This window comes from Spermophilus citellus (genome assembly GCF_964194105.1).
Source record: "Spermophilus citellus genome assembly, chromosome: 5".
Classification (NCBI taxonomy): Eukaryota; Metazoa; Chordata; class Mammalia; order Rodentia; family Sciuridae; genus Spermophilus; species Spermophilus citellus.
In genome coordinates, this window is record NC_138186.1 from 67,896,434 (window position 1) to 67,921,436 (window position 25,003).

Consider the following 25,003-nt stretch of genomic DNA (forward strand, 5'->3'; position numbering starts at 1 on the left):
TCCAATCACTGAAAAAGGGAAGAATGCTTACTGGGTTTATCTGGGTTCATTTTGTTCTAAAAGAATTTATGAATATGTGGGAAACTTTTCTAGCTCTAAAATTCCTCAGTTTTGTAGCTGTTGCTTCTTGTTCAAAGGAAATAAAAATTGAGCTTCTACTTAGGGTGCTGTGTTTTGAAGGGACAGGCCTTCCCCTTCCTAATGCTCTGTTATTAATTTCTCTTCATTTCAGTAAAGGCTAAGCTTAAACTTCTCACCACCACATAGGGTAGCCCCTTAACTTCCATAGATGAGCCTTCACAAAATTCAGGGAGAATTGGAGAAAGTAAGTTAAAACTACAAGAGATTTCTGGCTGCATAGTTATATGCATATTTTTTAAAACACTCAGACATTTATTTTTAGATAGGTAATGTTAATCTGCAAAGCAGGAAGAGACAGTAATGTGGTTCCTGTAAATACCAAATTTGGGATGGCGGTGGTATTAGCTTTGGCTCTTTGTGGTGCAGTGATTTAACATATGGCAAAAAGAGAGGCAATGAAAAACTGCCCCCTGTCAGGCCTTCCCACTGTGGGCATTGGTCATCAGCTAGCTTCCATGGGCAAGTGTTCTACTGGTCAGCTCTTTGTCAAAGCTGTTTGTCATTAGAAGCTTTCCTGACTCCACCAAGTGAGAACTTTGGTCACTAAGATAAGATTGGTCAAGAATAAATACCATGTCCAGTCATGTCCTTCCTTTCTCTACAGCAAGCAAGCTAAAGAGGAGCCAGGCAAGCAGGAACTGGAAGCCTTAATTTACACAGTCCAGAAGCAACTGAAAGATTATTCATGCAAAGATAACATACATGAAGCATTTCAAGCTCATGACAAGGAAGCATTAGGATATGTAGACAGAGAGATGTTCTTTAAAATCTGTGAATCCTTTAACATCCCAATTGATGACTCCTTGGTTAAGGAGGTTGGTATGAATTCCTTTTGGGGGTTGATTGTAGAGGCTAAGCACCAATCATTCTTTCCTAAAGGCAATTGTATGTGTATTTTGTTTTAAATGAGGGAGATTTAGGATATTCCAATCATAACTCCTGTCCTTGATTATGGTATTTTCCCCGATTCTAGCATTGGCATCCTTGTTTAATTTCTGTTGAAGGGCTTCTCAATAAGTGGGCCTGGGACTAGATAGCACAGAGTGTTGATAGACCAATACGTCAGGGCTGAAGGAAGGCAGCAGAGATGACCCTGGATGGGGAGCTGCCAAAAGGATACCCAAAGACTAGTTGATTGAACAGGATGGTGGAAAGCCTTTAATGCCCTTCACGGCCAACGTGTAGCTTAGCCCCTCAGTAGGGCTAGCATGTGGACACAAACTCTGCCCAAGCAGTATGTTAGGGGTATGGTCAGCCACAAATAGACAAAAGGCAAGGAAGTTCTTCTCCTAGAATTTTCATAAATCAATTAAGTTTCATGCTGTTCCTTCATTACTAATTCCTTTAGTCAGGGTTCCCCTGAAAGTCAGAACAAAATCCATCCCCCTAACACATTTGCCAAGGACTCTGGCTTATATTTCTCAAAATATTCACACTAAGAACATTGAAATTCTATAGCCCTTCTTGAAGATATTTAAGCAAAAACCAAGTTCAGAATTAAAGATTCATTTAGGAAAGGATTTTGTTTAGGGCTAAAGTGACTAGGTTATAGATGAGTAGTTTTTATGAACAGGAATATTAGCAAGGAGTAGAGGCGGGCAGAAAGAAGGGTATTTGTTCATGTGGGCCAAACATCCACTTAACTCCCCATACCTTATATTGACAGCATGCCTACTTTGATTTTTAGTAATTTATACCATATGACATGGGAATTGACCTGGGAGAGAGGAATGGCTGTCATTGGGAAGTGAGACAGGGAAGGGAAAGGTGGGGTAGATTTGCACATGTCTTACAAAGACAACCACAGGAAATCATTCTGTTATCAGTCACAGCTGAGTTTCAGGGGACACAGTATAAACAGTAATAGAACTAGATTCTTTTATTAGGTTGCAATATTAGGAACCTACTATATAAGAGTCTTATTTCCTGGTAGACAAAAGCTTCTACTTGAAACAATTTGCTTTGAAAATGACAGCACCCTTATAAATATGGGTGTTCATCTTGAAATCTTGGGCAGGTAATTTATACCATCCAACTTTGGTTTCATTAAGTTGAAGATGATGGCAATGTCTGACCTCCTACAAGATTCATAGGATCATTTATGAATCAACTGAGGATATAAAAACTGAACTTTGGGTTTACAAAGGTGGGGGATAAGTGTGCTCTGCAGTTAAGTTGGAAGCCCACCTGTCTCATTTGTTCTCTTTGCTCTCTTCTGCAGTTAATCAGGATGTGCTCTCATGGAGAAGACAGAATTGACTATTATAACTTTGTTCGTGCTTTCTCAAACTGATATGGCTGATGAGAGAATACGATATAATTTTTTTATGTTGGAGCCACAATTGGAAATATATCTTGTAGAGCTCCTGAAGTTATATTTCTTTTTTGATTATATTTCACTTCTCCAAAAATCTCAATTAAATTGGTTTTTATAGGATTAGTGCCTTATTTTGGGTGGTTGGGGTACTGTCATGGTTAATTTTATGTGTCAATTGACTGGGACACAGACTACCCAGATATTTCATCAAACATTATTCTGACTGTTTTTGATTCAGAATACATCTGAATTGGTAAGCAAAGCAGATTGCCTTTCCCAAAGTGGTTGGGCCCAACTAGTCATCTGAAGGCCTGGACAAAACAAAATGGCTGACCCTCCCCTGAGTACTAGCAAATTCCTCCTGCCTGACTGCCTTCAAACTCAAACTGAAACAGCAGTCCTTCACCTTCAGGCCTCAGAAAGGAGCTACACCATCAGATGTCCTGAGTCTCAGGCATTTGGACTCAGATTGGAACTATACCCTCAGCTCTCGCTCAGCTCTAGCTTACCAACTCACCTTCAGCTTAAGGGGCTTAGGCTCCAAAATGTGAATCATTTCTCATGGTAGTAATCATTTATACTACTACTCATTTCTTTCTTTGTATATGTCTATACACATACATACACATTCTGTTGGTTCTGTTTCTGGAAAACTGTAACATATAGCATGATTAAGGCAGGATGAATGAGAATTTTCTAGAAACATTTGGGATATTGAAAATAAGTGTATAGCATCACTGTTGCTGCCAGCCAGTGGCCCCCACCACTACCTACCTGCCTGTCCCAATATTGTAGAGAAACATAGTATGTGTTTTTAAAACTCTGGTTCAAGGCTCATTAGTCGACCTGCATTTTAAAAAATGGAATATAAAAGATCGGTGTGGAACAAATGTAGAGTATGTATTTTCATGAAACTTGTTTCCTGAGTGTATTTGATGGGTTATGAAGTAAAATGTTTTTCTTGATGTGGGTGCTGTTTAAAAAAGTAGAAAACCTGCTCTTTTAGAGAGTCTGGCATTAAGATAGTGTGGGAAGACTGGTAGCAGTTGTTGGCTCTCTAATGAGTTCTAAATGACTTTCTAGCCAGTGCTGCTCTTTAATCGAAGTCAGTTACCAACTTCATCTTTTCAAATGCCATCTCAAATTCTTCCGTGCCACCCAAAATATGGCACGAATGAGGATGGAGTTACACAGGACCAAGGATGCCTGGGCGTCCTCAGAATTGCTGGGAAGCTGCCCTTGATCTTTCCTTCCCTAATGAGCTGTTACCTTTAACCAGTTTAAAGGCTGTAGATGCATTGTAGATGCCTCCTTTTGCTCCAGGCTATTATCTCAGGAAGAACTCATATTTTGTTTCCTTCAGTCATTCATAGCTATTTTAAAATTCTCAAATATTTAAAAAGTCCACTTCAATCTTTAAAAATACTAAATTCTATCCTGTTTTCCCAGCTCAGTCTTGCCTCAGGCCTGGAAGCCATTAGTAGAGTGTATGTGTTGGGACAGGCAAAGTCCTTTCTCTGGCTTTTGTTCCCTCTGTCTCTATTCAGGCCAGCTGCTGTTTGGGCCCAAGTAGGATCTAGGAAGGGTTAGAGGGCAGAACCAGAGGAAAAGGGAAACTTCTCATTTCTGTCAGGTAATATCATCATAATCTGGGGTGAAGGCTGAGTACCGTGTGTCCAAAGCCTATCACTTTCTCCCAGGACACTGTGTGTGTGTGTGTATGTGTATGTGTGTATTCTTAGGTCACCTTCACACAGGGAACCTCCTTGTGCACCATTCTCAGATGCAAATGGTCTAGTAGCCAACTGACTGCCCTGCTATAACAGTCTGCTGCCCAGGTTCTTCATCTGTCAGAATGGGGCCCTTTCAGCCCTGCCAGGGTGTGCGCACTCATGCTGAAAGATTCTCTTGGTTCTGCAGTTAGGTAGCTATCCTTGAGACTTGTTTTAGATGAGAATCAGGCACCCCAAACCTTGTGCTCTCCAAACTCCAAGAGACACGTCAAATCACATCTGTTAAAGTCATCCCCACCCCATCTACCCCTTACTTAGCTTGCAGACCTGCTATATCCTGATGCCCTTTTCAGAAGTCTGCAGTCTCCAATCCATTCCCCATCATCTCTGCCTCTTGAGGAAGACAGAAACTCACAAAAGCTCTGGGTACCTCCAATGCAAATCTTTCATGGATCAGCCCAATTGGCAGCATGTGGAAATACTTACCAATTTTTGTCCTCGGCATCGGGCCTTAGCTGAAATGGAGATTTAGGAACATCCTCTTACCTGCCCTTTGAAATCCAAGTGTTTATAGACTTTCTTTTTATTTCCATTTATCTTTTCCACCAGATACAAGAAACATCTTTCTATTCAATTAATGAGTACTAGGATTAAACTTTCAGCCCCACTACAATTATTAGAAGCATCTCAGCTAGGTTGAATAAGGTTCATATATTCCTCAAGTTTGCTTTCTACTTCTCACCTGGCCTCCCTTCCCAAGCCCACCCAAGATTGAGAAGCTAAGATCTGACAGCACCATCACAAGGTATGAGCACTATCTCATGAAAGACCCTAGCCAGCAGGGCATTTCTTTGGTGTCCTCACACTGTTCACTTGTTAAGTTTCCACAAGGCAGCAACTGTAGGAATCACCAAAATCAGAGCAAATCACTTTCCTACTAAAATCCTGAATGGCAGTGCAGCCATTAGATGTCACTAATTACCACATGCCACAGTTACAGCTGGGCTCAGGTGAAGGAAGACAGCAGAGTTAGCCTACAGCAAGCAATATTGTAGGAAGAAATGGCCATCATTTCCAATTGGCCACCAAGGAGTTTAGTCAGAAATAGAGAATTTCCATTACCAAGTAGCACTGGCATTGGAGGCACACTGGAAGCCACAGCTATCAGCTTTAACTGAAGGATATGTCTAAGACTCATGAGGGTGATTTGTGGATTCAGGGCTAACCATATCTTGTGGAGGAAGATAGTCTGTGAGGTAGCCACTACTGACTATCTTGAGCCAGCACCCTGTCTGTACCACTAGGGGGCCTTGAAAATGCCACCTAATAATTAGGTGTACTAAACCCATGTCTTTGAGGGTGTTTGGGACCAACAAGTAGAGAAGACTTCTCTAAATGTTTCTAGAGAATAGAGGTTCACTTAGGTAAGTGACTCCTGAATATCTTGCTGGCACCCAAGTATGAACAGGTTCACTTTAAAAAAATGTTTTGACAGCTTTACTTATTCCATGAACTTAGTATTCACTATCACTATTTCCTATAAAACAAAAACAAAACCCCTAGCTAGGTCACCTATCTTCTCTCATGAGGGAGGTTAAGTGCTGGAGTCACCTGGTTTCTCACACACAGCAGGACTCCAACTCAAACCTGCCAAAGCTCCCCCCTCCCCGACTAGGTCCACTCACCTTCACCTCAAGCAGATGCTCTCTGGTAATTCTCACCCTGTGGGTGTCTATGACTAACTATACCTGTCACTGAACTCATCTCCTGAGCTTCAGCTACAGGAAACAACAGGCCATATAAGTGACATCAAAAATCCTAAGTGCCCACCATTACTACTAATTCTGGGATGTCTTCTAGTCAGCACCAACAAACTTGGTGGCACTGAAGCATATGTCCTCTAAGCCAAATGACGTCATATGACAGAAGGCATTAAGCATAGAGAGCTTCCTTCTGGAGCCGCCTGCTCACGAACCCCATGCTAAGAAAATCCCCTTTTCTACTTTACTTGTTATAGATTGAATTAAAATGATACATATTACCATCTAGTACTTTTTATAACTGATTCTCCATCCTTCATTCAAATTCCCTGATTCATATCACCACGGTGAACAAATATATTTCAAGACACACAAGAAATGACTACGGAGTGAAAAGTTTTAGACATGAGGGCTAAAACTGATGTAAAGTCACTTGTCAAGTAAACAAACATAAGTATCCAGATTAAAAAGCACTCCTACATAGAGGCATGTCAAGTTATTTCAGAGACGATTAAGACTGATAATTCTATGCCTTTTATTCAGTTATTACAGAAAATATTTGATCATTTGTTTCAAAATGTACATTAAAAAATCCATACAAAACTGTAATTTGTTTTAAAACCAGACAGAAACAGTGGAAAAAGGATTTTGAAAAAAGTTTACCAAAAGTAAAATAGACATCCCTCCCCCCAACCCTTTTACATGAAAGCATAAATACGGCAGGTACAAATTTTCCTTGAGTTCCTTGTGGAAATTTGGTCCATAACATGAACAGGCTAAAGTAGAAAAACAAAGACAACTTGTCCACATTTGCATTATGAGTTGCTCAGGGCACCAGCAGCCTCAGTTCATCCTTCAGATGTTTATTTCAGAGGAACTGAAAAGTGAGGTTTGTAGTCTCAACACATAAACACTCGAATCTGCACCCAACAGGACGGTGGTACTCACTCCCACAGCCAGACCTGCTCAGACCTCAGGGCTCTCCACCCAGGGCTGATTCTCCATCCTCTCCATGTGCACAAGAAACTCTGAAACATTTTTACAAAGTGATGGTGACACCACGGGCCTCACACAGATTGTATTCCCAGAACGCTGACTTAGGTCCCATCCTGAGGATGTTTTTTTCTCCTTTTCAACAGATTTTTTATTTTTAAATATAAAGACTTCTAAGATGATACCACACGTTCTACAAGAGGGCCACAGAAACCCACCCAGCATCATGAGTGACAGCATCATGGGGAAATGGCTGACATTTCTTCTGTAAGGGATGATGACTATCCCTCCCAAAGGTCCCTCCTCCCCACCTATTGCAGGGCAATGTAAGGGACAGAAAGGCCTGTGGAAAAGACCACGGGCTGGGAGGGTTATTGCACAACCCGGAAGGGTGGGAACAGGCACGCAGGCAGGTGAGGGGCAGGGAGGAGGTTGTGGCTACTAACACAAGGTCACCCCAATCAGGAGCTGTAGCGGTTCTGCAAGTGCTGGACTAAACTCTCTGCCAAACAGGTAAGGAGTTAGGTCTCTGGACCAAGAAGTACAAGTAAACACCTTCCACAAACTTTGGGAAGTGAAATAGATCAGAAGAGGTTACAGCAAGGGTGCCTTTGTTTCTAATATGGGGTGAGAGGAGACAAAGGTCAGGGCTTCTGTGTGAGGCAGGGTACAGGGGCTGCAGGGGTAGTGCTGGAGCCTCGGTGCTTCCCTTCACAAGCACAAGGCACAGGTGCCTGCCCTTGGGCCACTTATAGGCTTCTATAGCCCTCCAGCAGGCCAGAAGTAAGCCCCTACAGGGAGAGGCAGAAATGAAGCAGATAACACAGAGCCTACTACTATGTGGGGAGGGTGTCAAAGTAAATGAGGAAAAACTGTCGGTCCGTGTCCCTTTTATATGTACTGTACTGAGTGAGGTATGATGGTGTCCTTGGCTGCATATGCTCAAAGCCCAGAGCCCTGGCAACTGGGGGCTGGCCATACAGTACAAACGAAGGCCACACGGCAACATAAGGCACTTATTACACAAGAACAGATCTGCTTAAGACAAGCACAAAAATTCTATGGGGGTTGCCAAACACTAAAAGGCTACGTAGAGCCTGCAAGTCTGAATGCTTTTTATCTTCAGGGCTGTGCTGATCCAGCCATCTCCATAAAAGAGGACATGAGTGGGAGGTGAGGCCACAAAGGAGGAGTGGCCTTTTCTAGCCTCTCAGGAGGTGTAGTTAATACTCATACAAACAGGGAGAAGGTGGGAAGCTGGTGAAGGCTTCCTCAGAGTGGACCACGGGCCAGAGGGCTCCAATTTATTCTTAGGTTTTCAAATGAACTGATGGTTCTCCAGTAACCACCACTCTCTCTCCTGAGGAAAAAGACTGTAAGCTCAGGAGCAGGAGAGGAGAAAGACCACCCAACCGCCCTGACTCTCGGGCCCTCAGCCCTCTCCATCAGTGGAGAACAGAGGCCATAAGGGTTTAAGATCCACTTGAGACACTGAAGCCCTTAGACATTAGGGAAGTTAGTTATGTTCAGACAATCCTACCTTTTCCCACCCCAGATATAGGCAAAATAAACAGGAAAGACTGACACCTATCAAAGAAATGCAAACCAAGGCCTTCCACAGCCAAAGGTGTTGGCAAGCCTCTTGTAATTAAAGCTTCCATGGTACGTAACTTTACATTGTGGAATTTTTGGAGGGCATGCAACCTCTTTCTTATTTACCACTGAGACAAAAATCCAGGGGTACTGAGGAAAGAGGTCTGAAAACCTAGATGCACAAACCCACCCCTGGCTTTAGAGTCCCAGGTATTCCAGTCAAGGGAAACACTGTGAAGGTAGCCAGAACACGTCTCTTTTGATTTAAGTGTTGGTAAACTCCCTTTTCCCCCAGAACCATACACTACCTTCAACAAGAACACATGAAACTTATTAATAGTGCAGCTATCAGTGCCTGGAAGGTAAAAATAACTTTCCCATCACTGAACTTAGGAGAATTGGCAGCAGGGGCTCCTCTATCCACCAAAATGGCCTCCCTCTCCTACCACTGCCATCTGCTGGCATCTGAGTGCAGCTGTACCAGTCAGGGATGTCGAGAGGCAGTGACTGAGGTAGATGAGCATCTTTTCTTTTGCCCTTGGTGGATGGTGCTAAGCTGCCTCTCCAATGGAGGGGTCTGCAAGGCCTGCACAAGTGGCTTGGTGCTTTGGGGATAGGATAGACTAAACAAAAATGAAAACATAGCCACAGTGCCCAAGTTAGTACAAGCTAGCCCAACCTGCTCTCAGGATCAAGTGGAATTGAGTTATTCAAACTCTGGCAACACGGTTTGTGTCAGCTTGCCAAAGTCTTGACTTTGCTGTGACATAAATGTGCCAGGGAGGCAGGTGGGGGGAAGCAAATACCCTAACATTAACCTCTAAGCATCCACAAACATCCCTGAAGCCCAGGATGGAAAGATGTCAGGAAGGAGAGGAAGAAAAATGCACTTTCAAAAAAACTGACCTGCTTTCTAAGGGTAATAAAAAGAAACCCAGGGTAGATCTTTCCAATTCCATGTTTACCCCATGGTCTCAGGGGTTTTTCTTTTAATGCAGAATAAGATTATACAAACTCCCATGACTGAACCAACCCTTGTCCTTTAGGAAACACTCTAAGTTGACCTTAGCTGCAAGGTTCATGGTACCACGCCCAAGGCATGATACACCAGCAGCACTGAAAGCTTGCAGGAGATGTAAGAAACATGCAGCCATATATCCCGGGACAGAGCAATGAAAACCCACATACAAGAGACTGGGGGCGGCTGGATCCAGGACTTCAGCTGCTCTGCTCACTAACACATCCCTAGCCCTCAGAACACTGCAAGCATGCTCTAAGTATCCACTGGGGGCATGACTCAGCAGCTCAGTCTGACTCACCTGAGGGTAAGAGACCTCCTACAGAAGGCTGGTGAGGCTATGACAGCCTGGGGAGAACCCAGAAGGTCATCTGAGCCAATGCGGGAGGAAGGTGGGTTTAAAAGGCTGCTGGCTGGGCTCAATACTCTTTCCATGAGTAGTTTCAGGCCAGGTAAGCATGAACTCAGTTACTGTCTATGTAAGGGCTGTTGGCCTGAAGTGGCAAGGGGGTTTCAGATCAGCTCTGCTGAGTCAATACCAAGCTACCTGCTTACCAACATTCTTCTGTGCAGCCCAGAGAAGGGTCAGGGAAGGAGAGGAAGGTTAGAGGAAAATGCACACTCTCAAAAATATTGTCCTACTTTCTAAGGGCAATCAAAAGAAACCAAGGGCAGTCTTTCCAATTCTGTATGCTTACCCCAGACAGAGATGGAAGTCTACAGTGGTGTTTGGAAACAGATCCCTCAGTTACTGGTAACTTAAACTTTGTCTACAATGTTCTCCAAGTGACTTGGAGAAGGGGAACTGCCTTGATGAAAAGACCCTTTTCCCCATTTTTGGATAAAAATCTAAGGTCTGATCTCTGCCATGTCAAAGAGACGGTCAGTATGCTAGGTGACATTAGCATTCCTGTGCCACCAAGAACTGCTCCCCCGTCGCCTCAGCACAGGGCTCAGGGGTTCTTAATCAGGAACTTTTCAAGCCTACCTCCTCTTCAGGAAGTCCTCTCAAGACAGCTTAAGGATCTGGCAGCCTTGTCTTCAGGTGGAGGGGACAGGAAAGAACATCACAGGGAGGGAGACAGAAGACTTCTGTCAACAGGGCTCTTCTGCTCATCCTCATCCAGCTAGAAGAGCGACTCTGAGTCAACCCTAGTTCTCGCTGTAGTTGTGCTCAATAAACATCAGCAAGCGACAAGGATTCCAAAGAACACTCACAAGTAAGGCCAGAGGGCAGATGGCCAGGTGACCCTCTCTGGGGCACCAGGGGACTGGTGTAGGGTGGAGCCCTTGAGGCTTAGTGTTTCTGCAGCTACAGAGATGAAGTCAAGGTAGAAAGTTTGACCTGACAGGGTTGGCTGGTTCTGGACTCCAGACCAGCGCATCTCAGGCAGGTTTGCTAACTGTTTGGTTTTGAGTGCTGGTGAATGGTTGAAGAAACAACAGCGGCTGGCATTGCTGGAGAATGGCCCAAGCTGACTCCTGTGTCTCCTGCTGTGTTACGAGTCTGCCTGCTGCTCGGCATGCTTTGCTCTTGCTCTACAAGTGGGAAGACTTGTCCTCCTTTAGCACTTTCCTCCAGAGTGAGTACAGGCTGGTTTCAATACAACTCCAGCACAGGAAGCCCTCTGGAGTCATGGGACCCAACAGAGTTAATACCGTCCTCCTGGATCATGTTGCCATGTCCCAAAGCCAAATGCCTCGGCATTCACAACCAGCAGTGGCTGCTGTGCCTCAAGATGGCGTGTGTATAACTGGAATCAGACACCTCATCAGTTAATCAGCACCAAGGAGATTACGATCCAAGAGGGCAGGCCTCTCCTCTTCCTGCCCATCCGCATAAGGACCACCAAGGGGCCTGCTACCAGCCCCATGTGAAGCTCCTTGGCACAAGGCTTCCAGATGGACAGGTCCTGGGAGTGATGGACAGGACCACAATCTTAGCTCCCTCCCATGGTAAAAACCAGACACAGAAAAATTGCACGTTAAAGTGAAATAAAGAAGTAAGAAGAAAAAGCAGCAGCCACGAAGGAAGAGAAAAAAGAGGTGAGCAGAAGAATAACCATGAGGATCTAGGTTTCTAGAAAACCCAACACAGGACAGAGGTGAGGCCGTAAGTGGCTTGAGGGAGTGACAGAGGAAGATTTTTGGCTTTATTGAGAATGGTTTATGGAAGAATAAGAAGAGAAAGCCAAGAAAAAACAGAAACCCCCCCTCTCTGAAGACAGGTTTCTGCTATTTGAGACGGAGCATGTCAAGGAGGAAGGAGGAGGCAGTGTTGGGGGCCTGGGTTCCTTGCCTCCCTGTTGGGCCCCCACCAAGAGGATTCCTGTTCTCAGCACTTTGGCCTTAAGGAGACTTGAGTTTCTTAGTCCGTGGGGATGTTCCATTCTCTGCTTTCACAACTCCATTTTCATGATAACCTGGGAAGTGGAAAGAGACAGACATATGTGGGGTTTCTGCCAGGACTGAAGTAGGAGAACGAAGGATCGGGGCAGATCAAGAAGTGGGGCCACTGAGCCCTCCTGATGCACCCCCAAGAGCCAAAGTGGGCATTGGGCAGCAGTTTCCTATGGCAAACAGAAGTGGTGACAGCTCTGGGTAGGTTTCTGCTTTCCCCAGTATCTTAGACAAATGGCTCCATTTGAGGTGCTAGGTTACTGATTGTGCTTAAGCCTGGGGGCTGGGGATGACACACAGAAACAGGTATCAGGTAGCTGCCCTCCTGCCCAGGCCTGGGGCTGAGGTGAGAGCTCCCTGGAATCACCTAAATGATGCTAGTGCCCACAGTTCCTTTCAGGCTTCTACGGGGCACCAACTCATTTCAGCAATAGCTCCTAAGAATGGGGGCAAGAGAGAGAGGGTACAAAAGGCTTTAGGGAAAGGCCTTACTCAGATGCCTCAAACTCCTCTGGCAGAAAAATTGTGCTCTTTTATTGTTGTGGAAAAGACTTCCATGTGCTTGATCCAAATCAAATAGGCACTTCAGAGGCAGCCTCTGGCCACTCCCCCACCCCCAGGCCTCCTCCTCACATCCAGCTGTGCGCGTGTCTGCTTCAAACACACAAGCCCTTGCCAAGCAGGCAGCTGCCTGGAGAAAGGCAGGTGAGTCAGAAAACAGATCCCAGTGCAGACAAGCTCCCAGGCTGGACAGGAAGTGAAGGGCTGGGTATGCTCAGGGACCTATGGGGGTAGGTGATAAGTGGGGTGTGTGTAGGGGCCAAAGGACAGGTAGGTGTCCCACCCCTGCCACCCACCTAGCACTGTGTCATTGTGAGTCATTCCTGAACAGAGAAGGAGCCAACAATCCAGGAAGCAGAGGTAGGCCGAGATGCAGAACACAAGGGCAGGTGAGGACACAGCAGGGCACTGTGTAGCACAGGGCATGGGTGGGGGTGGCAGCAGCAGCAGCAGCAGAACTTGGCTGGGCTCCAAAAACCACCCTGAGGACATGCTTCCCGCCAGGGGTCCCCACCCGGCACAGCCCTGCCCCACAGTGGCTTGGGATCCTGGCCTAGTTAGGGCCAGCCCTGCCCACACTCTGTCCTTGGCCCATGCCCAGCCACGCGCCAGTCACGGAGCCCCAGGCCCAGGGAAATAGTCAGGAAGGAGGAGCCAGCAAGACTCGTGTGTGGCGTGCCCAAGAGCCGCCAGTTCCTCCCCACCCATCCCAGACAGACCTCACCCTCTCTTAGCCTCGGGCCCTGGCACTCACCAGATTCTCTCTTGATGAGCCTGGCTGGAAGCCTTGGGGCAGCTGGGACTCTCCGCTTGGCGTTCTGCTCATTCCAGTATTCCCGCCAGTGCCTCAGCTGGGAGTGGATGAAGCGCCACATGAGCCAGGCCTGGGCAGCACACACCAGCAGTAGCATGCAGAGCCTGTGAGGCAGAGAAGCTGGCTTGAGGGCGGGGCTTAGACCAGCGTTATCAAATGGGGAGACAAGGCCTGGACTGTACGGCTTCCATGGCCAGTCCCCTCACATTGCCACTATCATTAGGAAGAGCATGTGCTGTGGTCATTATACTAGCACACTTCAGCAATGCTGAAGTAAGAGAGACGGGAAGGAGGTGGTTATGCATCAAGCTCCACAATCACACTACTCTCATGCCTGGGGGGAGCCTCATATCCATAGCACAGAATAAGGCTAATATAAACTCCACAGATATGGGTAGAATTCAAATGACTGAATTATGATATACCTGAAATAATTCTGAGAGTGGCTTCTCATCCAGCATGTCACTTAAAAGAGCAGCAACCTTGGACAGTCACACCTTCCAAGGCCTGTGTACTCATGGTAGCATATGGCTTCTGGTTGTTTCCCTTGACCACCAGCCAACCTCTGGATGATAGGGGTTTAAAGAGTCCTCACATGGTTGTAAGGATCAACTGAAAGACCAGACGTAAAACCTCTTGTGCACCACAAAGTGTTGTACAAAGGTAAGAGGATTTGTATTTGGATTGAGATCCTGACTGCAGTCTGAGCAAACCAGAGCCAGGAAGTAAAGAAGGTTTTGAGGGAAGCAGAAGGCTGGTATCTCCCCTCCCCTCAGGCCTGATGTTTAGAGATTTCCAGCTAAACCTCAGCATTTGGGAGACTCAAAGGTCTGCTGCCTCTTGACCTTCTGCAGGAGTTGTGCCAAGTTCAGAAGGTTCCAGCAGGTCTCAGGGAGCCCTGATTCATCACCTTGGGCTTCTGCCCAACTCACCTGCAAAGCAAGGTGTTGAAGTTCCCTTTCTCAGGGTCAAATGCCTGGTTTTCCATGCGAGCCAGTCCAAAGCCAATGGCCAGTACAGCGAGGGTGAGAATGAAGAGGCGTGTGACCCCAAACACAGCAGCCCAGGCATTAAACCTACTCACAGAGGCAGAAAACAGATGTTAATCTTTACGGTTCTTGAAAGAACCTTCACTCAGACCCTGAGTGGGAAGAGGACTCAAAGAGGGCCTAGTAAGGTACTTGAGAGGTATCTTCAATAAGATGCTCCCCCACCACCAAAAAACCTTAGGTGCAGCCTGCAGACAAGTAAGCACATAAACCCAGAACAAGAGCCTCTACCCGCTCAGGTCTCAGGGGAGGCCCATGTTCCTAAGGCCTCTGAGTGGGCCAGTCCCTGGCAGCTCTACTTACAGTTTCTCATTGTTTTCGTCTGCGAAGTAGAAGAGTCGTGCCATGTGGAAGAGGAACTCAGTGGAGTACTGCAAAAGCAGCAAGATCAGGCCCAGGCGGCTCAAGCTGCAGACAAAAGATGAGCTTTACGCTCCCCACAAGCAGAAACCATGGCCCCATCTTGTCCTAGGCTGTCCCATGTGCCTGGACACTGCTTTCTACTCCACTTGCTGGGCAGGCCCTGATTCATCCTTTAAGATTCAGGTTAGCTATTGCACTTTTAGGAGTTTTTCCCAAAGCCTAACCTCCCTCGGCTCTTCCCTGCCCTATCTAGGTCAGGTGCCCTTGTCTGTTCCCACCATGGACCTGACCTAGGCTCTTCATAGCACTCACTCATCATCCTGCTAGAACCAAGCACATAAAAGGTGCTCAGAACAAGTGTGCAGAGGTTGGAAACATAAAGGGTTCCTGCTATGTGATATTATTATCCAGTCCTTCAGGCTGAGAGTGGGGAAGCAGGAGGCACTCTTCCTGTGTGGTGCTCCGTGCAAAACCATTGGGGAGATGGTGCAGAGTGGTTTCCTTAGACCCATGCTACATGTGACCCATGAGCATCCAATACCATGCAGAGCTGGCACACACAGCCTGCACCCCTCCAAGGCCCATCCAGGAAGTGACTTGGCTTTAGGCCTCTCTGGGAGACCAGAGGTTGAGCAATGCTACCCTCCTGGACTCTATTAACCCAACCCAGTCATTCTCACAGGATGCCTGCTGTGAGAACCCAGGAGACGGGCTCGCAGACCTTCAGGCACTAGCAAAAGTTACACATAGCAAGCACTCAAATGACAGCCTAGAGGAAGTATAGGGAGCTCAACCCTATGTGGATAAAGCTCAGGTGAAGTCCAAATTATAAATGAAATGACCTTTTCATCCTACATAAAAGAGACCCTCAAGATCAAACTCTAGGGCTAGGGTGTGGCTCAGTGGTAGAACGCTTGCCTAGCATGTGTGAGGTTCTAGGTTCGATCCTCAGAACTGCATATAAATAAATAAAGATAAAGGTCAACCAACAACTAAAAAAAAAGAAAAGAAAAGATCAAACACTATAGCAACTCTGTGTACTTCTAGAACAATCAAGCAGTAAACTACTCTTCGTGACATTATAAACCAAAGAGAAGGGAATCCTAGGGTCATGGGCTCAAGCAGCACTTGGACACTGAGGTGGAAGCCCAGCTTCAGGCTACCTTTAACCTGCAAAGCCATGGTTCAAGGGCCAGCATCTGTCAAAGTCTTCTCTGGTTTTCTTCAGGTTGAGGCTATCACTCTCTGACTTCCCATGGCTGGTGAAACAGACCTTATTATAGTGCTCATCACAGTAAATTGTCCTTACAGTAAATTGTCTATATCTCTCCTACCAGATAGAGAATGAACCACTGAAGATCAAACAACATTCTATTATCCTTCTCTGTGTCCCCATGTCTTAGCATGGTACCTGATACACAGAGGGCATCTAATCAATGCCTTCTAATTGAATGATTGTGAATAGCAGGGACATAAGAAGGAAAGGAACTCTGGTGGCTCAAGGTCTCACTCACTTTAAGAGGTATGCTCCGGCTATGTGGATCAGGTACAGGCAAATGTACTGGAGCTGGCGGGGAATCTCCTCCTGGAAACAAAAGAGCCGCAGACAGTAAACTTGTCCCTTCCCTACCTGAGGATGCAGGGAATGCAGGGAAAGTGTGAGGGCCAGGTCCCCTAACCCCTCCAGGACTGGGTGGCTTTAACTCATAGTACATGTCACACCAGAGTCCGTCGTGCTGGGCTGCTGCAAACATCAAGGGTGAGGCAACAGCTTCGGGTCTTGTGTCAGAGGGCAAGGTGTGGACTGAGGGGTAGAACATGGCGACTGGGGAAGAGGGCTTTTGGAATTAATTCAGAGTGAAACAATTTTTTAAAAAAGCTGTGGGAGTGGCAAACATCTCTCCAGGATCTTGACATTAGATTTTGCCCAAAGCCACACTCCTGGAAGAGGCAGGCAAGAGATTGACACTGGTGGCCGCTCATGAGGTTCCAAAAGGCACTGCCACAGAGGCTGAGTCAGCATTTACCTCAAGCACCAAACACCCCATCACCAGCCCACACCCTGTGCTCTGGAGGAAGGGAAGGGAGGCAGCAAAGGGAACACAGGAGGAGAGTGGAGAATGAAGGAACTCCCTGGGGCGACAGGAAAAGCACATACTCACCTTCCGTACCTTCTGGAAGTAAAGCTCAGGAAGTGCATGCAACCAGTAGGCCAGCTGGCACAGGTAGAAAAACTTCACCTGGAAGCTGGAGAAGAGGGAGGAGTCTCAAAGAGGGTACAGCACCACATTCTGCTGGTGCTTGCCAAGCACACAGGTCCAGGAGCTCGAGGGCAAGGCCTGCCACCACTACATCCACAGTGGCCATGCCATATACAAGACCATCTAAAGGGACATGTAAAGTCCATGGAAGAAAAAAGCAGTATCACAAGTGTACAAAGGAGGAGGAATTCTTTAGCCTCCAGAAGGGAAAGCTGAGGAAGGCGCTGATTCCAGGGCACTTTGGATGGACATGGTGACCATAGAACACAATGAACAATGGCTGGATTAAAGTAGCAAAGGAAGATCTAGCTCAGCTCTACATCCTTTGCTATTGTTGCTCTGAAAGGTCATAGGAGAGGCCTCCTGGAAACTAGAGATGGGCCTGAGACATGGCAGCACCAGAGAGGCACAGGACGCTGCCTCTGACAGAGCATCAGCCACAGAGGATGGATAGGAAGATGTGCTGTGAATGGCACAAAGCCAAAAGACTGTGGGGAGTTCTACTTTGTATCTGTCAGTTTAGGTGCCTCTGTGGGAAGAGCCAGTGCAGGTGACATTCCATTTGGGGATTCTCTGGGAGGAAACAGCCATACAGAGGCCTACTGCCCACAACACCATGCCTCAATAGGCTCAGGACATGATCTGTTCCTCATGCCAGTTGGCCCTGTAATGTTCTGGCCACACTGTGGGATGAGAAGCCAGGGGACCACTTGCTCCTCCCTGGGGACCAGGCACAAGAATACTCACGAGAGGTACACATGCGGGTAGTCTTCCCAGAGGCTTCTTGGGTTTGTTAAGTATCCTTCCTGTGGTGGGTGAGAAGAGAGCACTTAGAAGAGTAAGGAACAGGAAATGTGAAGACATAGAATTCCTATACCTGGGACCCACTGGCTCTCTTCCACCAGTGAGAGCCATAATCTAGTGGGAAGTGCCATGTTCAGGCTCTGGATACCTGGGTCTGAATGTGGACCTGACATGTACCAGCTGTCTCTACCAAACAAGTTTATTTGTTTCCATAAGCTGTAAAATGAGGTTATGAATACTATCTCAGCAGAGTTATTGTTGGAAATCAACCTGATAGTTCCTGGACAATGTCTAGTATGATGCCTGGCCTGTAGACACTCAGAAAATGCTTACAGAATGAATAAGCAAACGTACTAGAATCAACTTCCACTGGAAAACTGAAAGCTGAGACTGACTTTTCAGATCACCATAAATAAGAACAGCAGGGCCCTGCAAACCTCACTGTGCATCAGGACTCTGACCCCCATCTTATGTTGCATCATGATTGCCACGTGTCTCCTCCAACACTCTAGTGAAGTTCTATCACACTAGAGCATTTTCTTGCTCTCCTTTATGTCCCTAACAAGTAACCCCACACCCTATACACAGAGGGGGAAGTAACCTGAAAACCTTCCCATCACACAACATCTAGAAATGGAATATAACAAATATGCTTTTAATAGCAAAGCAGAGCTCACAAGAAGATAAGGGAAACCCCACCCCCACCCCCACCTCCAGGACCCAAAGAAACAGGGAACTAGAAGCCAGAGCAGTAAGTGACCTGTAGCAGCCCAGAAGGCACAGTCTTAGGACCAGGGTTGTAGTGCCCACACAGAAGACAGTGACTTGGGATGTGGAACCCAAGATGCTAGTATGAAATGAGGACCCTTGAAGGGCTACAACCTCAGAGAAAAAGTAGTCTAGAAAGTGTTGCTGATCCAAAAAAAAAAAAAAAAAAAAAAAAAAAAAAAAGTCTGCTTAGTCAGACCAAGGACGAAAACAAAAATATTTGCCCCAAATACCCACAATGTCAGGTTTGCTCTCGCCTGGGTCTGGAGTTCAAACCACCTCAGTGATTCAGGAACCACCAGGCTGATAAATCAGTACTAACGGCATGTTGTAGTCCAGTGATACCCTGAGGACATACCATCACCTAAGGATACATGGGATTCCCACAGATAAACCCTTGAAATGTAGAAGATGAGCTTATAATCCAAGATTGTAAAACATAGGAGGAAAAAGTCCACCTTCAGCAAGAATCAACTGACACAGAGTCTAATAACAATATGTTAGTTGAATAAATGAATGATGGATGCTTTAAACAATTTCTTCTGGGGGAAAAAAGAAACAAGGGCTCTTGTTTGTTACTCAGAGAAGTTTAGATTAGTATGACCTCTTGAAGAGAGAAATGGAATAGAGAGAAAAGATCTGAAATGAGATGGTTTTTCAGTAGCACAGCTAAAAATCTAAGCTAGGCCACCAATTTCCTGGTTCTAGAACTCCAAGAAGGTTACTTCAGTAATCAGAAAATCAGTTAAGCTGGTAGCTGTATGGTTTAGACATGGTATCCCCCAAAAGCTCATATATGAAACAATGCAAAGTTCAGAGGAGAAATGATTGGGTTATATCCTTAACCTAATCAGTGATTAACTGAGTGGTAACTGGTGGCAGGTGGGGTATGGCTGCAGGAAGTGGTTCATTGGGTATATATTTGTAGCTGGAAAGTGGAGACCTCTCTCTCTGTTTTCTGATCATCAAGTGAGATGTTTCCTTCTGCCACACTCTTCTGCCATGATGTTCTGTCTCACCTTAAGCCCCAAGGAATGGAGCTTATTGTCTTATGTATGGAGACTTCTGAAATTGTGAGCCCTGAATAAACCTTTTTTCTTCTACAATTGTGCTTGTGGAATCTTTTAGTCACAGTGGTGAAAAAGCTGTCTACAACGGTGGATTTGATGAGAAGCCTGAGAACCTTGACTGTTTGCTCCAAAGGTAAGAGCAGGGGTTTTACAATGCTCAGGGGATGAGAAGGTCAACTGGTTTAGTGAAAAGCACTCTAGTCTACTGTCTGTTGGATCTGAGATTGTATTTCCAACTGAGGCCTGATCCACCCTCGATCACTAACTGCCCTCTGGCCTATCATTTTGGGTACAATCCACACTGCCCCAGTGCCATAACTTGGGACCCCATGAGCACAATGACCTGATAGACCCAATCAGATACACTTCCCAATGCAGTCACAATATTTACACTGGAAGGAAAAGTCTCACTCAAACCCTATGGCCCCAATTACAATCTCTTCTCACACCTCCACCCCACTCCCTTGGTCACACACAGAGGCAGGAAGCTGTGGACATCAGGGTGGTGGCAGTGAGCTCTTTCACACACCCACATTGCTGCTACCCATTCGCCTCCCCTTTCTGCCATTAACACATCAGATCTGACCCCAGGCACAGTGACACCTGGTCTTCCACACTCTCTTGCTTCCTTCCAGGGAAATCAGAGGGGTGAGAACAACCCTTCCTAGAGGAAGCAGCAATGCACTTCACAGGAAAAATGGTACTTCTGGGACTGAGGTGGAAGAGGCGCTTCTGCCAAAAAAAAAAAAAAAAAAAAAAAAGATGGGCCAAGAAAAGCAGCGCTGTGAGAATGCCGCAGCCTGCAGGGTCTTGTGACTTGCAAATGGGAACCCCCTCTGCTTGGCCTCTTCACTTAAGAGACAAAGAGGTCAGAATCTGGAAGCCAACGCGCCAAGAAAACTCTCCAGAAAAATGCTGCCTTCTTGCGAATGTCCAGTCCACTGGGACTGGAGGAGGATGGGCGGAGGGAGGAAAGCTAAGAGAGCCAGAGGAAAAATGACTCACTGCTCTGAGAACAGCCTTTTCCAGACCTCTGTCCAGGCAGCTGTCTGAGGGAGAGCTGGGCTGGGCCACCTCTGGGCTGAGACATGCCAAGACACCTGAGTTCCTGGGGCCCAGAGAGGCACAGCAAGCACCTGTAACTCCTTCTGAACCCCATCCGCCCAAGGCCTCTGCAGATGGTTTGGGGGAGTTCTTGAAATCCTTTGTTCTCTTGTGACTCTGCACATCAACTCATAAGCTAAGCAAGGCCTTAGCGTGCTGGAGCGATTCCTTCTGCTTCCACAACAGCCTTCCTTTCTGGGGAATGATCAGAAAGAACCACAAAAACAGCAGAAGCCAGACATTACCCAGCCAGTTGCTAGAATCAGGCGTTCCCTATATTATTTGTTCATCAGGAACAACCATGTGCTACAAATCTGCTCCAAGGTGACTAGTCTATTAGTAGCAATCAGTTCTGACACTAATTCCCCTCCATCAGATTCTCACTGACCAGTGTGTTTTAGGTTTTAAAATATGAAAGTCAGACATACCAAAGAAGTCAGGCAAATGCTCACCCACCCTGCATTCTCCAGTGGAGTTTTATTATGGTTTTTTTTTTCCTCTTTTCCCCTGAACAACAAATGATATATCAAAGATAAATTGAAAGTCAAAGGTTGATGTTCTTATTTGGTTGTCCAGCCATACTCCCATCACTCTGACTGCACATATACTAGGAAAATGCCTAAATCAAACACCAAATAAAACTGGTATTTTTGGTAAGAGGGATTTGGGATATAGTTTTCCTTTTTTTAAAAACTTTTTTGTATTACTTTAAAAACAAGATCGTCTATGATGTTTATGAAAATCATCAATTTATTACATAAAAAATTGTTGAAGGCTAGAGAAATAAGATCATGTGCAGCCTATTAATTCCTCACAGCCAATATTTAATGAGCACTTAGTATACGTCAGGCACTCTATAGCATAAGCTATATATAGGGTATAGCATAAGCATGGTGCCTGCTAGCAAATAGCACAGGGTCCAGTGTGAGGCAGGCACAGAGAACTACACATGAACCAGAAGAACACCAGTAATGGGTGCAATGCATAAAATGCAAATGAGGGGCATTCTGTGAGCAGGTAACACTTAGGTGGACACTGGATAGCAAGAAGGAGATGGCCATGTGATGTCTGTGGAAGTAGCACTTGAGCAGAGGAACCACTAGTGCAAAGTCTAGGAAACAGAAATGGCCAGAACAGTAAGAGGAACAAAGGTGGACACAGCAGGGCTGTGTCCCCTCAGATCAGACCAGTTAGGCCAGCAGGGCCCATATGACATGAGTGAGGGGGAAAAAAAACCAATTTTACTTCAGCTATGAGAAAAGCTTTTAAGCAGGGTAAATGCATGATTTTACCTGGGTTTTGTACAGATCCATCTGGTAGAGCAAATGGGTTGGGGCAGGGAGGCACAGAGTGGACACAGCCTCCCTCTGGAAGGTGGACATTCAGTGTGCAGGTGAAAAACAACAGGCACTCAGGATTTACAACCTCGACACTGCTGACATCTGGGTCAGAAAACCCTTAGCTGTGGGATTTGTCCTCTGCAGTGAAGGGTATTTAGTAGCATTCCCGACTCCACCCACTGTGTGCCAGCAACCTGTTGCCAGGTGTCCCCAGAGGGACAAATTCCTAGACCACTGGGCTAGGGGTAGCTATACACGTAGAAAGCAACAGACAGAATATCAGTGTGTTCTGGAGCACAGAGCTGTTGGACCCACTGATGAGCTGACTGGAAAATGAAAGAAAGAGAAGAATCATGAAAAATTTGCATCATAAGAGAAAACTGAGTTTAAAAAAAACTAGCGTGTTTTTACTGCTTTTATAGAATTCCTCTTGCTCCTCCATCACTTTCCTCCCACACAGATAATGAGGCAAGGAGTCTAGCGGTGTTACCAAGAGGTAGGATCACCAAAACACTGTATGTTTCCCTGGTCTCTATGTCCTGCTGAACGTGCTGAGTAGGGAACCGCTCTCACCACCCCATAAAAGACTGTTTGGAATTTCCCCAAGAAAAGCCCTCCATGCTTCCAAACTAATTTCCATCATCCTTTTCTAGTCTGTAAAGGACTGAGAAGCAACAGTTGAGTGCTTCACACGCTAAAAAGGGTATTGTAACTTCGCTCTGGCCTCCAAATCTGGCCCCCATGTGTCACAGCTAGAGTGGAATGTCTGGGGGTGAGGCTGAAAGGGTAAAGTGAGTCACAGATGAGGCAATATTTCCCATGAAAGATCAGTTGAGTTACATGTCCTTTGGTATCCTGAGGCCATTCTACCTCAAAGCAGCTAAGGTCTCCAGAGGTTGGCATGACTCACTGGGGGTGGGGAGAAGCCTGAAACTCCAGTTTCAGGACAAGGGAAGGGTATATGCAAGATAAGTCCACCAGAAGAGAATGACAAGGACTTCAGCTCAAGAGAATAATAGTCTTAGGTCCCTCATTTAAAATTCCTAGTGTACTGCTTAGAAAAACCATTTTTCAATGAAATAATAATAGGAATAAAAGCAATATACAAAAGGACATGTTGACTCTTGCTTTAGGAATATTAAGTCCATATTCAGCTCTGGGCCCATCCCTTTCACAGAAGACACAGAGGAGGAATGTGTGGGAGGCAGGAAAGGAAATCGCAAAGAGGTCATAGGGTCGTTGAATTTTCTATACCCAAGGTCGAGATTTCTCATGGGATCAGGTTATAGACAGGAGGGATTCCAGGGAAGAGTAGGTGTTAATTAAAAACTTCCTAGCATGACAGGCAGGGTCTTGTTATAGTGAACCTCAAAGGACTATCCACATTCCTTTATAAGAAGAAATTCTGCTGTATCAAAGATGGCTTGAAATAAATCCTATTGTAGAAAGGGGAGGAGATAAATCATTTGGTCCTGTAGGCAAGTGTGGGAAAGGGCAATATGTAGACAGGGCAATATGTAGACAGGGCAATGCTGGCCTTGTGTATGGGAGGCCAATGCAGCAAAGCAGAAAGTAAGCTGGATTTGGAGCTGGACTTCCAAGGCCAAGCCATCCTTGGAAACACATAGCTACAGATAATCTGCAATATCTGAGCTTGAGACTTTTCAGTCGATAACACAGGTACTGGAATAGACATGAAATCGACCTTATGGAATTGGCCTGGTGAAACTATATAGCGCTGTGTAGGTACATGCTATAAAGTGGCATCTATGTCATTTAGCCTCTCATGAAATACCATGTGAGTGCAAAGAGTTTTAGTTCTAAGAAAGTTACGCCTTACTCTTCTTCTTCTCTGCAAGCCCTTTGTGGTCATTCATCAGCAATACAAGAGACAGAGCTGCCTCTCACCCATCAGCAGTCCCGAGGGCCACTCACCGTCAACACCACGTAGAAGCACCACACCACTGAGCTGAGATGAAAGACGACCAGCTGTCCAGATTCATTGAACTTGCTGTGTTTGACTTTGGAGAGATGAAGCCGTTTGCTGATTTTCTAAAGGATAAAGAAAACCCCACATATCAATAAACAAGAAGAGCATTCACATCTGACAGATTTCAAACTCGTTTCCTCCCCATGAAAGGATTAAACATTGTTAGAAGTCTGAGCCCTACTATAAACCAAGTTATAGTGCAAGCCTACTACATACATACAGTGCTTAGCTTTGGGCAAACGTTTTGAAAAAACAGCAAGACTCACATCTTTCTCCTATACATAAAGAAAACAGCCCTTAATCATGTCACATACGACAGACCGTAAGGACAGTCTTGTCATATTTCAGACAGTTTCTCCTATGTAATAAATACTGCTGTCCCATGTGCTGATTAATGAAGGATGTTGAGGACAAACTGTAGTAAGGGAAGTCCATCAATAGGATCAGCCAGGGGATACAAATTAGGAGGTGCACGGATTGAAAACTGTAGTTTCCTCCAAGGCAAGGTCCTCTACCCCAAGGCATCTCCCCAGCTCCCGATCTCAAAATCCAGACATTGCACTTACATCTAAAATGTATTCTTGAACCACAGCATGTAAGATGATGGTGATGAAGATGTAGAACAAGATTGTTACCAGGTCCTTCGGGCCGTAGTGGTAGTGCACCGTCTCACTGTCTGTGGGGGTAACAAAAGCTCCATCAGCATCCCCAGGATAAGGAAAGCTCTGTGGCCCCAAAGTGAAGACATGAGAAGCAGGATGTGCCATCAGACACTGTTTGCTGTAGCACTAGACTTAGAAGAATGTTTCTGCCCCAGCATCCTATCCAACCTCTGGACTTGGCCTTTGTGAAGCACAAATCAGGAGAGCTAAGTGTATCACCATATTTTGATGACTGTATGTCTCCTAAGTCTGGGCAGGAGAG

General features: G+C 45.9%; 2 protein-coding genes across 4 annotated transcripts in view; one reads left to right on the forward strand and one right to left on the reverse strand.

The window, feature by feature from the left end:
• EFHC1 (EF-hand domain containing 1) overlaps positions 1 to 3,239 on the forward strand; it is a 54,777-nt gene extending 51,538 nt beyond the window's left edge. For both annotated transcript variants that reach the window (XM_081295863.1, XM_081295864.1), the window contains 2 exons: positions 746 to 956; positions 2,363 to 3,239. In XM_081295863.1, coding sequence (XP_081151989.1) covers positions 746 to 956; positions 2,363 to 2,434 — 283 coding nt within the window. In that variant the 3' untranslated portion in view covers positions 2,435 to 3,239. The remainder of the gene's footprint in view (positions 1 to 745; positions 957 to 2,362) is intronic.
• A 3,228-nt stretch (positions 3,240 to 6,467) lies between these two features.
• Positions 6,468 to 25,003, reverse strand: part of TRAM2 (translocation associated membrane protein 2) — an 80,416-nt gene continuing 61,880 nt past the window's right edge. Inside the window, exons 3-12 of one of the 2 annotated variants that reach the window (XR_014022258.1) lie at positions 24,646 to 24,755; positions 24,025 to 24,141; positions 17,751 to 17,809; positions 16,905 to 16,989; positions 16,257 to 16,327; positions 14,683 to 14,787; positions 14,263 to 14,406; positions 13,271 to 13,434; positions 10,774 to 11,978; positions 6,468 to 10,682 (exon numbers count right to left, since the gene is read on the reverse strand). Coding sequence is in view for 1 of the 2 variants with exons in the window: in XM_081296105.1 (XP_081152231.1) it covers positions 11,905 to 11,978; positions 13,271 to 13,434; positions 14,263 to 14,406; positions 14,683 to 14,787; positions 16,257 to 16,327; positions 16,905 to 16,989; positions 17,751 to 17,809; positions 24,025 to 24,141; positions 24,646 to 24,755 (929 nt within the window). In the remaining variant the exon portion in view is untranslated. Of the gene's footprint in view, positions 11,979 to 13,270; positions 13,435 to 14,262; positions 14,407 to 14,682; positions 14,788 to 16,256; positions 16,328 to 16,904; positions 16,990 to 17,750; positions 17,810 to 24,024; positions 24,142 to 24,645; positions 24,756 to 25,003 lie in introns of both variants that reach the window. The other variant, XM_081296105.1, reaches the window with a different exon arrangement.